The 15,391-nt window shown below is 44.4% G+C and overlaps 1 protein-coding gene across 1 annotated transcript in view; it reads left to right on the top strand.

The window, feature by feature from the left end:
* Positions 1-306: 306 nt before the first annotated feature.
* The window catches only part of LOC115462749 (deleted in malignant brain tumors 1 protein-like), a 56,896-nt gene continuing 41,811 nt past the window's right edge, over positions 307-15,391 (top strand). Inside the window, exons 1-2 of the mRNA XM_030192731.1 lie at positions 307-373; positions 14,944-15,267. Coding sequence (XP_030048591.1) covers positions 310-373; positions 14,944-15,267 — 388 coding nt within the window. The 5' untranslated portion in view covers positions 307-309. The remainder of the gene's footprint in view (positions 374-14,943; positions 15,268-15,391) is intronic.

Here is a 15,391-nt window from a genome sequence, read left to right on the forward strand (position 1 = left end):
TACCAGCAAAAGGGTTGAAGAGTTTAATGAAGTGTAAGTGCTGTAACTGAAGATAAGTGCCTGAACCCAGAGTGCAGGGTATCTGAGAGCAATCAAGATAATTATTCTTATCATTCGAGAAGTAACCAGCCTCGCAGAGTGCTCTCTTCAAGGTGGGGGCCAACCAGTTGATTGCACCATTTCCCTTCCCTTCCATGTCCGATTGATAAAGCATTTCCTGAAAACATGACAAGTATATTCAACCACTTTTTAACTAATCTATTTAATGCCAGGATTAGCCATCCAGAAGTGGCTTCAGCTCACATGAGAATGAAGGAGATCTCATTCCTACTAACCTCTCTTTGTCTCTGGATACCGTTTGGTTCCTGTTATGGTAAGTGATCGTTTCACTTTCCAGTTCTGGAGGTCTGCAATCAATATTTGTGGACCGTTTGCAAAGTCTGTTTTATTCTCCATTCACTTTCCTTTCTGGGCTGAGAATGAATATCTAGTTCCTGCATGAAGTCTGCACCAGGAGACAGTCAGAGACAGTCACTGATACAGCCAAAAGGCAAAGAGGAGAAGATGCACCTGGCTACTTTCATTGATGCGCCAGGACTAGAGGTGGAGGAGGGGGCAGAAAGTCTTCCTGAAAACCTGTCTTCTGCCCCCTTCCCCTTACTGCATACCTATAAGGGCCGCTTTTCCTATATGAAGGGTAAAGTGATGTGGTAGCTGTGTTGTCTTTTAAAGGTATTGTATAGAAATATTTCCAGTATGCATGACGAATTATAAGCCACATTGAGCCTGCAACGAGGTGGGATAACGTGGGATACAAATGCCATAAATAATAATAAATATAACAAAAACAGAGAAAAGAAAATAAGATGATACATTCTTTTAAATCAGAAATGTATTGTTACTCAAATAAAAAAGGTATCATATTTTCTTTTCTCTGTTTTCTATACATTACCTATTTGACGGGACATGTGGTTTGTTTTACTTTGCATTTGTTTTTACTCCTTCTCCGAATCAGTGACATTGTTTTGACCTTTCCAGCATGTCTGATCCTCTTTCCTTTGGATGAAGTTTTTGCATTCTCTATTTAGCTGCATTGAATTAAGGACCAATAACACACGATAAGGTGATAACCTTTTTATTTGAACTAAGTTATTTACATTTTCTTTTTTATTTATTTATTTATAAATTTTACAAACATTTATTCAAGATTCAACTTGAAGGATAGTATTACATCATAGGAACAAAAAAAAAATTAACAAAGCAAAAATAAGTATAATCATTATTTCCAAACTGGAATATTTCTGATATAATACTCAAGTCCTAACAATAAAGAGGATCCAAGGTTCTAATTTATGAGGAGATTCAGGAAAATACAGAATAAGAAATCATGCACTAAGTTTCTTTAAAGCTACTAGAAGTTCTTTTAGATGCGATAAAGGCCGAGAGCTGAGAAGGATCTAGAAAGACATACTTAACAGAGTCAATCCTAACAATACATTTGCATGGATATCTCAGAAAGAAAACACCTCCCAACTGTTGAATCGCTGGTCTCATAATAAGGAACTGTTTTCGTTTACGTTCGGTTTCTCTAGAGAGATCAGGAAACAAGGAAATTTTTAAACCCCAAAACAGAGTTTCTCTATGCTTAAAAAACATTGAGAACAGCCACTGTTTATCATGTGGTAAAGCCACAGTGGCCACCAAAGTGGCTGCTGTGGCTAATTCAGTATCTGATGTCTCTAGAAATTGTGACAAATTTTCAAGTCTCTGTTCCTGTTGGTTTTGCTGAATAACTTGTTTGTTGGGTAGGTAATAAACTTTAGTAAAAGTTATTTACATTTTCACTAGCTTGTGGGAGCTATATTGAACAGATTAGAGCAAACGATGAGGTTGCCCTGAATGTACAAGTGAATCGTAGATTGGCTGGAATCTCCTCTGGCATTCTCAGCCCTTTCCATTCTACATTTTACTGGTATCTCATTCTGTGTTTCAAATGATTCAAGAGCCTGTGTCTTCTAGTCTCTGTAATTCAGAATTTGACTTCTGCATTTTTGATGGCGTCCTGTCTCATATTTTCAGTCTCTTTCTTCTTCCATTAACTGGAATCTCTAGAAGTATTTCCAACCCTACAATCTTTACTTTGCTACAGTTTCTAATACTTTTTCAGCCACCACAATCTGTAGTGAATTAGGTTATCTGTGCACTCGTATTTTCTGGAACCTTTGCATTTTAGATTTTGTGGCAGGGGCGTAGCCAGACACCCAATTTTGGGTGGGCCTGGGCCCAAGATGGGTGAGCAGACGAACTCCACCTTCTCCCACAAGTGATTTGGTCTCTCCCTCACTCGCCTGCATGCCATATGGTCTCTCAAACATTCCCCCTCCCCCTCTCCTGCATACCTTTTAAATAGCAGCTTTTCACCAGCAGAGAGCAGCAACTAGTACACACTGCTCATGTTGACCCCACAGCCTTCCATCTGATGCAACTTCCTGTTTCTGCAGAGGCAGAAGTATATCACAGGGAAGGCTGTGGGGCTGGTTTGAGCAGTATGTATCAGTCGCTACTCACTGCAGGTGAAGATCTGCTCTTTACAAGGTATGCAGGAGGAACAGTTGTTGGGAGTTTTCGGCTGGTGGGGCTTCGGGATCCTAGCCATCATAGGTGTGCTGCTACTGGGTAGGCCTGAGCCCAAAATGGATGGGCCCGGGACCACCCTTGGCTACGCCACTGTTTCGTGGGAGTCCGGCATTTCCAGTTCCTGTATTCTGCATTTATCTGGGGTCCTTACTGACAAATTTTAAGAATCCACAAATGAAAGAGAATTAATACAGGCTACTGACATCTGGGTAAAGAAATGTGGGAGACCGAAACATGTTGGGAGTTGTGAGTTTTCCAGAAGCTTTTCTTGAATTAGGGCAAAACCCCTGCTTTGGTTCGAATTCCCTGGTTGTGAGATTTGTATGGCCTGGTCTAAACATAAAGGAATCCTGTTCAGAAGGAATGGGTCCTAAGGAGCTTAGCCAAGATTGGGTGGCAGAACCGGTGGCGGGAGGTGGAGATGGTGCTGGGCAGACTTATACGGTCTGTGCCAGAGCCGGTGGTGGGAGGCGGGACTGGTGGTTGGGAGGCGGGGATAGTGCTGGGCAGACTTATACGGTCTGTGCCAGAGCCGGTGGTGGGAGGCGGGGCTGGTGGTTGGGAGGCGGGGATAGTGCTGGGCAGACTTATACGGTCTGTGCCAGAGCTGGTGGTTGGGAGGCGGGGCTGGTGGTTGGGAGGCGGGGATAGTGCTGGGCAGACTTATACGGTCTGTCCCAGAGCCGGTGGTTGGGAGGCAGGGATAGTGCTGGCAGACTTATACGGTCTGTGCCAGAGCCGGTGGGTGGAAGGCAGGGCTGGTGGTTGGGAGGCGAGGATAGTGCTGGGCAGACTTATACGGTCTGTGCCAGAGCCGATGGTGGGAGGCAGGACTCGTAGTTGGGAGGCAGGGATAATGCTAGTCAGACTTTTACGGTCTGTGCCAGAGCTGGTGGTGGGAGGCCGGGCTGGTGGTTGGGAGGCGGGGACTGTGCTGGGCAGACTTCTACGGTCTGTGCCCTGAAAAGGACAGGTACAAATCAAGGTAAGGTATACACAAAAAGCAGCACTTATGAGTTTATCTTGTTGGGCAGACTGGATGGACCGTGCAGGTCTTTTTCTGCCATCATCTACTGTGTTACTTGAGATTAGGGAGGTAAAATTATTTCTTCTATGGCAAAATGATACAACAGAGTTATACTAAATGGGTCACATGATCTCCCTCATATACTGGTGCAGTAGATCATTCCAGTGCTTTCTAGGCTTATGTCGTGGTTCCCTATGCATCAGGCTTTCTCTTTTTTTTTGTTTCCAACTCAAAAACATTAGGAGTCAAGAATGTCCTTCATTTTTTTTTGGAGCAAAAGAACGTGCCAAAATAAAACAGAACCAATTCTGACATGGGGGGGGGGGGGGGGGGGGGAGACACGTCAAGTTTGAAAATGGGCCAGAACAGACTAAGGAGGGGGTGCCACAGAGACAAACGCCACAAACCAAATGGCCCATATAAACTTTGATACAGTAAAACAACAATTTAGGGAATTCCTCCTTTCCGACTTCCTCTCCCTGTTGTCCTATAAAGCAGTGTAAAACCCTTCCCATTTCACTAAAGACAAGAGACTCTACTACCTCTTCCATAAAAATGTAAAAACTCTCTCTTGTTTTGGAAGTTTCTAGCTAATGCTTAACTTACCTTCTTATATGATTTTCTAATTTACCATAAACCTCTTTGGGTCCAATTGATTGGGAAGAGGTGGTATAGAAATATCAACATTAGACAGACAAAAACAAAGCCAACAAATACACACCCTTGACACACACATACACATGAGTATTTCTTTGGATTTGGGTTCTCACCTTTTCGGTTCTAGGTCATGGTGAGCTACATTCAGGTACACTTGGTATTTTTCTGTCCCTGGAGGGCTCACAATTTAAGTTTGTACCTAAGGCAATGGAAGGGTTAAATAACTTCCCCAAGGTCACAGGGAGTCACAGTGGGATTTGAACTGGGCTTTCCTGGTTTTCAGTCTACTGCTCTAATCACTAGGGGAGAAACACACACACAATGCAGATACACAAACCTACACAGACATACAATGCAATACACAAACCTTCACAGACACACATAACACACACAAACATCTCTACTATAATAAAAAGCACCTCCAAATTTTGAAGCTGACTCCGTGGCTTCATTGAAGTGAAGGGTTTGTAAGTCTGTCACCATCTGTCTCTGTCCCGCCCTCGCGTCCAAACGTGATGACGTTGAGGGCGGAAAGCAAGTTCACGCCACTCGCGTGCCCATACCGACAGCCTTCCAAAACAACAAATTCACACCTGCTCCTCCTCACATCATAGGCGCGCGAGCGAGCGAGCAAAACAATTGCAAGCGCGCCGCGCGAGAAGGAACAGAAATCATCAGTGGCCAATAGGAAAGGAGCAGGGGAAGGAGACAAAAGAGAAGAGATACCGTCAGATTGGCCAATAGAAGGGAGAGGGGAGGAGCCGCGATGCAGGGAGCAGTGAATCAGCACAACAACAACAACAACAACCATTTCTAAAGTGCTACTAGGGTTACGCAGCGCTGTACAATTCAAACATAGAAGGACAGTCCCTGCTCAAAGAGCTTACAATCTAAAACGGGGCAGACCCAGCCAGAATCGACGATGGCAGCGGGGGAGGGATGGCAGCAGTGGTGTGCTGGTAAATGTTTAACAACAGGCTCTCTCCCCGGTCCACCTCTGCGCCCCCCCCATCCACCTCTGCGCCCCCCCCCCCCCCCCGTTCACCTCTGCGCCCCCCCCCCCCAAAATTGCAGAGCTGGCTATAGCCGGGGAGAGAGCCTGGGGGGGGGGACAATCTAATTCATGTTTAATGTGGGATAAAATGCCATAAATAAGTAAATAAAAATAAACTTTTAATGTTGAGCACCTGATTCTCAAAGTGGACATATTCCAAACACTAAAATTAAAATAAAATGATTTTTTTCTACCTTTGTTGTCTGGTGACTTTGTTTTTCTGATCATGCCGGCCCTGTATCCGATTCTGCTGCTATCTGTCCTCTTAACTCCGTTTCCAGGGCTTCCTTTCCATTTATTTCTTTACTTTCCTCCTTTCTTCTTCATTTCTTGCTCTATATCCATAAGTAAAAGCTGGGTCCTCCGCAGACTTGACTGTTCAGTGGATCCAGCTTCTGCCTATTTTTTCCATCCATGTGCAGTTACTACTACTACTTATCACTTCTATAGCGCTACAAGGCATACGCAGCGCTGTACATCATACACATAGACAATCCTTGCTTTAAGAGTTTACAATCTAAATAAACTAAAGGGAAAAGCGCTACATGGTCAAATACTTTGTAAAAAAAAAAACTGTTTCCAAACAAAACATCACATAATTTCTCTCACATCTCCTGGGAGTGCCATAGCTCAGCCCTTTTACCCAATATCCATTGTTCTGTACCTATCAATCTAAAGACAATTCTCAATGGTCTAGTTTCAAATCATAGATAGATCATAAGATTCTGTGATGGGTATATATGGCCACAAAATCTTTTAGATAGCTGGGACTTAAGCCATAAAGAATTTTAAAAGTAAAAATTAACACTAAATTCAATTCTGGCCAGCAATGGCAACAAGTTGAATCAGACAAGGCATCACATGGTTCTATTTTCTCTTCCCCCCCCCCCCCCCCCCCCCCCCCCCCCCCCCACACACACACAATCAGCTTGGCCACTGCATTCAGAACTGCCTGCAACTTCTCTAGTTGCTTTCAAGGAACACAATACATTGCAATCATCTAGTGTAGAAGGAATTAGTGACTGAATTCAGTTGAAAATGATTCACTTCTCACTTTGGTCAATTGTTATGCTGTTGGCAACTTAACAAGTTGCAATAAAAATAGAAAAAAATGATTCATTTCTGAGTATTGCTGCAGCCTTTGCATCAATTTAAGCATTTCTGTATTGTACTATCACTTTCAATAGAAGCTTTCGTTTAACATGAGGTATTCTGTATTTATTAACAGTACTTCATTAACGCTGTTGCCGGCATCTTGCAATTAAGATATGTCAAAGTAGAAAGGTAACAAACATTGAACAGCGTGAACTGCAGTCAAAAGTAAGCCCTTTTAACTCAACATCAGCTCTAACAATAACCTCTAAATTATTATTTTGGTCCTGGTTTGGTGCTACAGCACTTGGTGGAGGATTATTTGCAATAGGTTGAACTGGTCTCCGTTGAAATAGAAACCATCCAGCATGGTGTCTGGAAAAAGCCCCCCAACTATCAGTCCCTTTCCAATTACAGACAAGACTGTAGGAGCTTAGCAGTGGGAATGAATAGGTAGACTGGATAGTCCATACAGTTTGCTGTTTTCTCTGTTTCTGTATCAAATACCTTTTCTACTGCTCTGCTGAACTTTGTATTGCTGTTCCTGCTTATACAGCATTTTCTCTGTATAAGCCGCCAAACCTTTAAAACTTTTATTTTCCCTCGAAGCGCGCCAGCGTTGAAGCGAAGGCAGCAGGCTCAGCTCGGTTCCAGCCTTCATTCAGTTCCTTCACATCATGGCTCCGCCCTCACCTGACGTATTTCCTGTTTGCGCAAGGGCGGAGCCATGATGCGAAGGAAGGGAAGGCTGGAACCAAGCTGAGCCTGCTGCCTTCGCTTCAACGCCAGCGTGCCTTGAGGGAAAATAAAAGTTTTAAAGGCAGGGCTGCAGCACAAGAAGGAAACCAGGGCTATCGGGGACTCACAGAGCTGCAGAGGGCAGACGGTAGATGGACGAGCGGGAGAGCAGAGGCGAGCCGGCTCGCATGGGCCAACAACCAGCTCGCAAGATGCCAATAAATTTAACAACCGGCTCTTGCGAGCCGGTGCGAGCCGGCTTCAGCACACCACTGGATGGCAGCGGGAAGAGGGGCTCGAGAGGGTCGCGGCAAGGGGGTCCAGGGGTCAGGAACTCCGAGGGGGGGTCTGGAAATCAGAGGGAGGGGGTCTGCAAATTGGAGGGAGGAAGGCAGGGAGGTGGGGTCTGGAACTTGGAGAGCGGGAGGGAGGGGTCTGGAACTCGGAGGGGGTCTGGAATTCGGATGGAGGGGGGTCTGGAACTGGGGGAGATGGCGGTCTGGAACTGGGGAGAGGGGTCAACACACACAAACTGATGCAGAATCCCAGTTCCCCCGCCCCCCAATCTCTCTCTCACACACACACACACACTGATGCAGGACATGGACACTCACTCTCTGTGTATTACACACTTAATCACTGACAACCCCCCCCCCCCAGCAATGCTGACCCCTCTCCCTCCCCCCTCACTTTCACACACAGACACTCATTCAACATCACCTCACCCCTCAAAAAAAAAAAAACCACAGCAAAGAAACTGAAAACAGCCCTCTTACAAACAGCCCATCCCCCACAACAGCGCTGACCAACCTCCAATCCGCCTGCCGCCCACTCCCACTAAAGCATCATCAACCCTGAAAGAATACAAGTACATCAAACAATATAGATCACATTAGGCAGTATGATAGTACTTATAATACACTACAGAAAATTATTTATTACCAACAAAGCATATTTCTCCAAACAATTCCCCTAAAAACATTAATGGGAGAAGGTGATTACCTTGCTAGTGCCTGTTTCATTTCAATGAGAAACGGGCTTTTTTTACTAGTATATATATACAGATTACATAAGTACATAAGTAATGCCACACTGGGAAAAGACCAAGGGTCCATCGAGCCCAGCATCCTGTCTACGACAGCAGCCAATCCAGGCCAAGGGCACCTGGTGAGCTTCCCAAACGTACAAACATTCTATACATGTTATTCCTGGAATTGTGGATTTTTCCCAAGTCCATTTAATAGCGGTTTATGGACTTGTCCCTTAGGAAACCGTCCAACCCCTTTTAAAACTCTGCCAAGCTAACCGCCTTCACCACGTTCTCCGGCAACAAATTCCAGAGTTTAATTATGCGTTGGGTGAAGAAACATTTTCTCTAATTTGTTTTAAATTTATTACACTGTAGTTTCATCGCATGCCCCCTAGTCCTAGTATTTTTGGAAAGCGTGAACAGACGCTTCACATCCACCTGTTCCACTCCACTCATTATTTTATATACCTCTATCATGTCTCTCCTCAGCCGTCTCTTCTCCAAGCTGAAAAGCCCTAGCCTTCTTAGTCTTTCTTCATAGGGAAGTTGTCCCAGCCCCGCTATCATTTTAGTCGCCCTTCGCTGCACCTTTTCCAATTCTACTATACTAACTACTAACTAGCATTTCTAAAGCGCTACTAGGGTTACGCAGCGCTGTACAATTTAAACATAGAAGGACGGTCCCTGCTCAAAGAGCTTACAATCTAAAGACAAGAGAACAATCTAAAGACAAGTGAACAATCTAGAGGATGAGTGAACAGTTAATCTGATAGGGTGGATAGATTGGGGCATTCTATCTATCTCGAGCGGTTAGGCGCCGAAGGCAGCCTTGAAGAGGTGAGTTTTAAGCAGAGATTTGAAGATGGGTAGGGAGGGGGCATGGCGTATGGGTAAAGGAAGACTGTTCCAGGCATAGGGTGAAGCAAGGCAGAATGAGCGGAGCCTGAAGTTGGCAGTGGTGGAGAAGGGTACTGAGAGAAGGGCTTTGTCCTGTGAGCGGAGGTTACGGGCGGGAACATAGGGGGAGATGAGGGTGGAGAGGTAGTGAGGAGCCGCAGACTGAGTGCACTTGTAGGTAAGGAGGAGGAGCTTGAATTGTATACGATATCTGATCAGAAGCCAATGAAGTGATTTGAGGAGAGGGGTGATATGAGTATATCGGTTTTGGCGGAATATAAGACGTGCCGCAGCGTGCTGAACTGATTGAAGGGGGGATAGATGGCTGAGTGGGAGGCCGGTGAGGAGTAAGTTGCAGTAATCAAGGCGAGAGGTAATGAGAGCGTGGACGAGAGTTCTGGTGGTGTGCTCAGAGAGGAAAGGGCGAATTTTGCTGATGTTGAAGAGGAAGAAGCGACAGGTCTTGGCAGTCTGTTAGATATGCGCAGAGAAGGAGAGGGAGGAGTCGAAGATGACTCCGAGGTTGTGGGCAGATGGGACGGGGAGGATGAGGGTGTTAACAACAGAGATAGAGAGTGGAGGAAGAGGAGAAGTGGGTTTGGGAGGAAAGACAAGGAGCTTGGTCTTGGACATGTTCAGCTTCAGGTGGCGGTTGGACATCCATGCCGCGATGTCGGATAAACAGGCCGATACCTTGGCCTGGGTCACCGCGGTGATGTCAGGTGTGGAGAGGTATAGCTGGGTGTCGTCAGCATAAAGATGATACTGAAAACCATGAGACGAGATCAGCGAGCCCAGGGAAGAGGTGTAGATTGAGGAAAGAAGGGGTCCAAGGACAGATCTTTCTTGAGATGCGGCGACCAGAACTGAACACAATACTTAAGGTGCGGTCGCACCATGGAGCAATATAACGGCATTATAACATCCTCACACCTGTTTTCCATACCTTTCCTAATAATACCCAACATTCTATTTGCTTTCCGAGCCGCAGCAGCACACTGAGCAGAAGGTTTCAGTGTATTATCGACGACGACACCCAGATCCCTTTCTTGGTCCGTAACTCTTAACGTGGAACCTTGCATGACGTAGCTATAATTTGGGTTCTTTTTTCCCACATACATCACCTTGCACTTGCTCACATTAAACGTCATCTGCCATCTAGCCGCCCAGTCTCCCAGTCTCGTAAAGTCCTTCTGTAATTTTTCACAATCCTGTCGCGAGTTAACAACTTTGAATAACTTTGTGTCATCTGCAAATTTAATTACCTCGCTAGTTACTCCCATCTCTAAATCATTTATAAATATATTAAAAAGCAGCGGTCCTAGCACAGACCCCTGAGGAACCCCACTAACTACCCTTCTCCATTGTGAATACTACCCATTTAACCCCACTCTCTGTTTCCTATCCTTCAACCAGTTTTTAATCCACAATAGGACTTTTCCTCCTATCCCATGACCCTCCAATTTCCTCTGTAGCCTTTCATGAGGTACCTTGTCAAGCGCCTTTTGAAAATCCAGATATACAATATCAACCGGCTCCCCTTTGCCCACATGTTTGTTTACTTCTTCAAAGAATTGAAGTAAATTGGTCAGGTAAGATTTCCCCACACAAAAGCCGTGCTGACTCGGTCTCAGTAATCCATGTCCTTGGATGTGCTCTGTAATTTTGTTTTTAATAATAGCCTCTACCATTTTCCCCGGCACCGACGTCAGACTCACTGGTCTATAATTTCCTGGATCTCCCCTGGAACCTTTTTTAAAAATGGGCGTTACATTGGCCACCCTCCAATCTTCCGGTACCATGCTCGATTTTAAGGATAAATTGCATATCACTAGGAGTAGCTCCACAAGCTCATTTTACAGTTCTATCAGTACTCTACGATGAATACCATCCGGTCCAGGAGATTTGCTACTCTTCAGTTTGCTGAACTGCCCCCTTACGTCCTCCAGGTTTACTGTGAAGTTCTCTCCGCTACGTCTTTGTCTTCCTTGATCGCCCCTTTTACCCCTCGGTCATCCAGCAGCCCAACCGATTCTTTTGCCGGCTTCCTGCTTTTAATATACCGAAAAAACTTTACTATGTTTTTTTTTGCCTCTAATGCTATCTTTTTTCGTAACCTCTCTTGGCCTTCTTTATCTGCGCCTTGCATTTGCTTTGACACTCCTTATGCTGCTTCTTGTTACGCCAAATCGCAATGCAAATTAGACATCTGCCCTAACAGTCTAATAAGATCTGCACCCAAACAATTCAAAACAGACCTCACGAAGCACATAAATTACAGGCTTCAAAATGGACTCTTGCCCACGGATAAAGGAGACATCCTACTTACTCCGTTACCGAGAGATGCTAAAAAAGCACAATGGACCTAACCAACTATCGACCAGTAGCATCTATTCCACTCATGACCAAACTCATGGAAGACATAGTGACGAAACAACTTACTGAATATCTAAATAAATACTCAATTCTGCACGAGTCCCAATCAGGATTTCGGACGAATCACAGCACTGAAATTGTACTAGTGTCCGCAATGAACTCATTCAAACAGGCAATTGCGACTGGTAACAGCATCCTCCTCCTGCAATTCGACATGTCCAGTGCCTTTGACATGGTTAACCATGAAATACTAATACATATACTAGAATACTTCGGAGTAGGAGGCACTGTTCTCAAATGGTTCAAAGGATTCCTGACCACAAGATCATACCAAGTAACAACGAATGCGGACAGATCACCCCCATGGACACCTGAGTGTGGAGTCCCCCAGGGATCCCCTCTCTCACCAACATTATTCAACCTAATGATGATACCTCTAGCCAAACTACTAGCCAATCAAACCTCAAACCCTACATTTATGCAGATGATGTCACAATTTACATCCCATTCAAACATGAGCTAAATGAAATCACCAACGAGATCAACCAAAGCCTCCAAATAATGCACACTTGGGCAGATGCATTCCAACAAAAACTTAACGCAGAAAAAACACAATGTCTTGTACTCACCTCACAACACAACACAAAAAACTTCAACACCATAATCACACCATACTGTTCTCTCCCAGTCTCACAAAACTTGAAATCTCACTCTTGACACCCACGTGAAAAACACGATGAAAAAGATGTTCTACACCATGTGGAAACTTAAAAGAGTAAAACCTTTCTTCCCGAGATACATCTTCCATACCCTGGTACAGTCAATGGTAATAAGTCATCTGGACTACTGCAATGCACTATACGACAATCAAAAAACTCCAAACTGCCCAGAATACAGCCGCCAGACTCATATTTGGAAAAACTAAATATGAAAGCGCAAAACCCCTAAGAGAGAAACTTTACTGGCATTGCGTTTTAAAATCTGCACAATTGTACACAAAATCATTCATGCAGATGCCCCAATCTACATGCTAAACCTCGTGGACCTACCTCCCAGAAACACCACAAGATCATCCCGCAGATTCCTCAACCTGCACTACCCCACCTGCAAAGGACTTAAATACAAGCTGATGCATGCCACTACCTTCTCTTACAAGAGCACGCAGATATGGAATGCATTACCTACAAACCTGAAAGCAATCAAAGAAACAGCTATCTTTCGAAAATCTCTGAAAACATTCTTCTTCAACAAGGCCTACAATGAGAACCCATAACCTCACTAAGTCACCTCACCAACCCACTCAATTATGAACACCCACCTTCTATAACTACCCTAACAACTCTCTTCCTTCTTCCTTCTTCCCACATTACTGACTGTATCTGATATCCTGATATGACAATGTTAACAAACCTATGTAAGCCACATTGAGACTGCAAATAGGTGGGGGAATGTGGGATACAAATGCAATAAATAATAATAATAATTTTCAGACGGTTCCTTCTTCCATTTTCTGAAGGCATATCTTTTAGCCCTAATAACTTCCTTCACCTCACTTTTCAACCAGGCCGGCTGTCTTTTGGAGTTCCGTCTTTCTTTTCTAATTAGTGAAATATGTTTGGCCTGGGCCTCCAGGATGGTATTTTTGAACAGCGTCCATGCCTGTTGTACAGTTTTTACCCTCTCAGTTGTCCCCCCTAAGTTTTGTTTCCACCGTTCTTCTCATTTTATCATAGTCTCCTTTTTAAAGTTAAACGCTAACGTATTTGACTTCCTGTGTATAGTTACTTCAAGGTTGATATTAAAACTGACCATATTATGATCACTGTTATCAAGCGACCCCCAGTACCATAACATCCCTCACCAGATCATACGCTCCACTAAGGACCAAGTCTAAAATTTTTCCTTCTCTCTTCTGCTCCTGCACCAGCTGCTCCATAAAGCTGTCCTTGATTTCATCAAGGAATTGTACCTCTCTAGCATGTCCTGATGTTACATTTACCCAGTCTATATTTGGATAATTGAAGTCACCCATTATTATCACATTTCCCATTTTGTTTGCGTCTCTGATTTCTTTTATCATTTCTGCGTCTACCTGCTCATCCTGGCGAGGCGGACAGTAGTACACTCCTATTACCGTCCTTTTCCATTTTATACATGGAATTTCAACCCACAATGATTCAAGGATGTGATTTGTGTCCTGCTGAATTTGTAATCTATCTGAGTCAAGGCTCTCGTTAATATACAATGCTACCCCTCCACCAGACCGGTCCACCCTATCACTACGATATACTTTGTACCCCGGTATGACAGTGTCCCACTGGTTAACCTCCTTCTACCAGGTCTCAGTAATGCCTATTATATCCAATTTTTCATTTAGTGCAATATATTCCAACTCTCCCATCTTATTTCTTAGACTCCTAGCATTTGCATATAGACATTTCAGAGTATGTTTGTTGTTCCTATTTGCCTGATGCTTAGTACTGGACACTACTGATTTGCCATCTTTTGTCTGATCTTTAGTTGTATTTAAGGGCACCTGGCCTACAATGGTCTGTTGTGCAACCTCATTATCCAGAAACCCTATCTTCCCTGTTTGTGAGGTGTCTTTGCAAGATACCTTATCCCGAACCAACAATGAATATATGTCACAAATATATAAACACACATACAAGACACAGACACACATAGAACATGTGTAATGCCACGTCATAATGAGAATTACTAAAGGTCATGAGAGAACTCTCCAGAGTTACTGAGGAGAGGGCTCTGAGGCGGTGGGTGGTAAAGGATCCAGCCCAAGGATGCTTTACCTGGGTGAGTTGCAGAGAGAAATGTTCCTGGTTGTTGAGTGACAATAAGGGAGGACTTTCCAGTTAATAAATGTTAGTGTTGGGGTTTGCATGAGGTCTTTGGTTGCCTGCACCCTGCCAGGACCCTTGAGAAGAGGGAGTGTCCTGGATGGGTTCAAGAAACTAAGGCTGACCACAGAGGAGGTTTCTGCCACTACAAGCACTGCGTCACAGCTGTCTGCAAGGTTGGGCTGTGTGGCGCTGGAAGTTTGGGTTGTTCTCGCAAGCTTTGAAACCACAAGATCAACCCGAACTTCCAGCACCAACTTACAGAGAGCTAAGTCATGGTGGGGAAGCAGGAATCTCGCTGTAAGCATCAAAAGAATTGCCAAGCTTCCGAGGGCCAGAGAAAAGGTACTTGGTGGGTCGGATTCTGTCCCTCGGGCCTGGACAAGTCTGCTCTATTTTCTCTCATTTTAAATGAAAAGGACAACCCTCCCCCCTGTACCATATCTATTACTAACTTCATTACTTGAGCTGTGGGAAGCCCCCATATCTAAGCTCCTCTCTTGGAATTAATGTGGATGGGGAGGGGGGGAGGAGTATAGCTGCCTCTACAAATGACTTTTGATGGCTCTTTTCCCAGGTGTGCCTCGGATCAGACTGATGGATGGAAACAGTTCCTGCTCTGGAAGACTGGAGATCCTGCACAATGATTCCTGGGCGGCTGTCTGTTACCAGCCGTCATCTTGGACCATACCAATCACCGGAAAAGATCTCAAGCAGAAGGGCTGCGGAACTGTCTTACAAATATTCCCAGAAGTTCCCTCCAGACAAACACCAGTGCCTTTCCTAAAATATAATACTACATGCTTTACACCATTAGGGGACAAGATATGTAACCACAGTATAATACAGACAGACAGCTGTGAGTCAAAGAAATACATTCTAATCAACAGTTCCAGTTCAGGTAATGTTACCAATAATATAGCTTCACAAATTTGACAGTGAAAAGAAACCTTATCTATCCATGCTGTATTGATTCTTTGAATATATCAGTGTTAGATCTGCATGGGGCTCTGAGAATCCATGCT

Source organism: Microcaecilia unicolor, chromosome 2, assembly GCF_901765095.1.
Source record: "Microcaecilia unicolor chromosome 2, aMicUni1.1, whole genome shotgun sequence".
NCBI classification, from domain to species: Eukaryota; Metazoa; Chordata; class Amphibia; order Gymnophiona; family Siphonopidae; genus Microcaecilia; species Microcaecilia unicolor.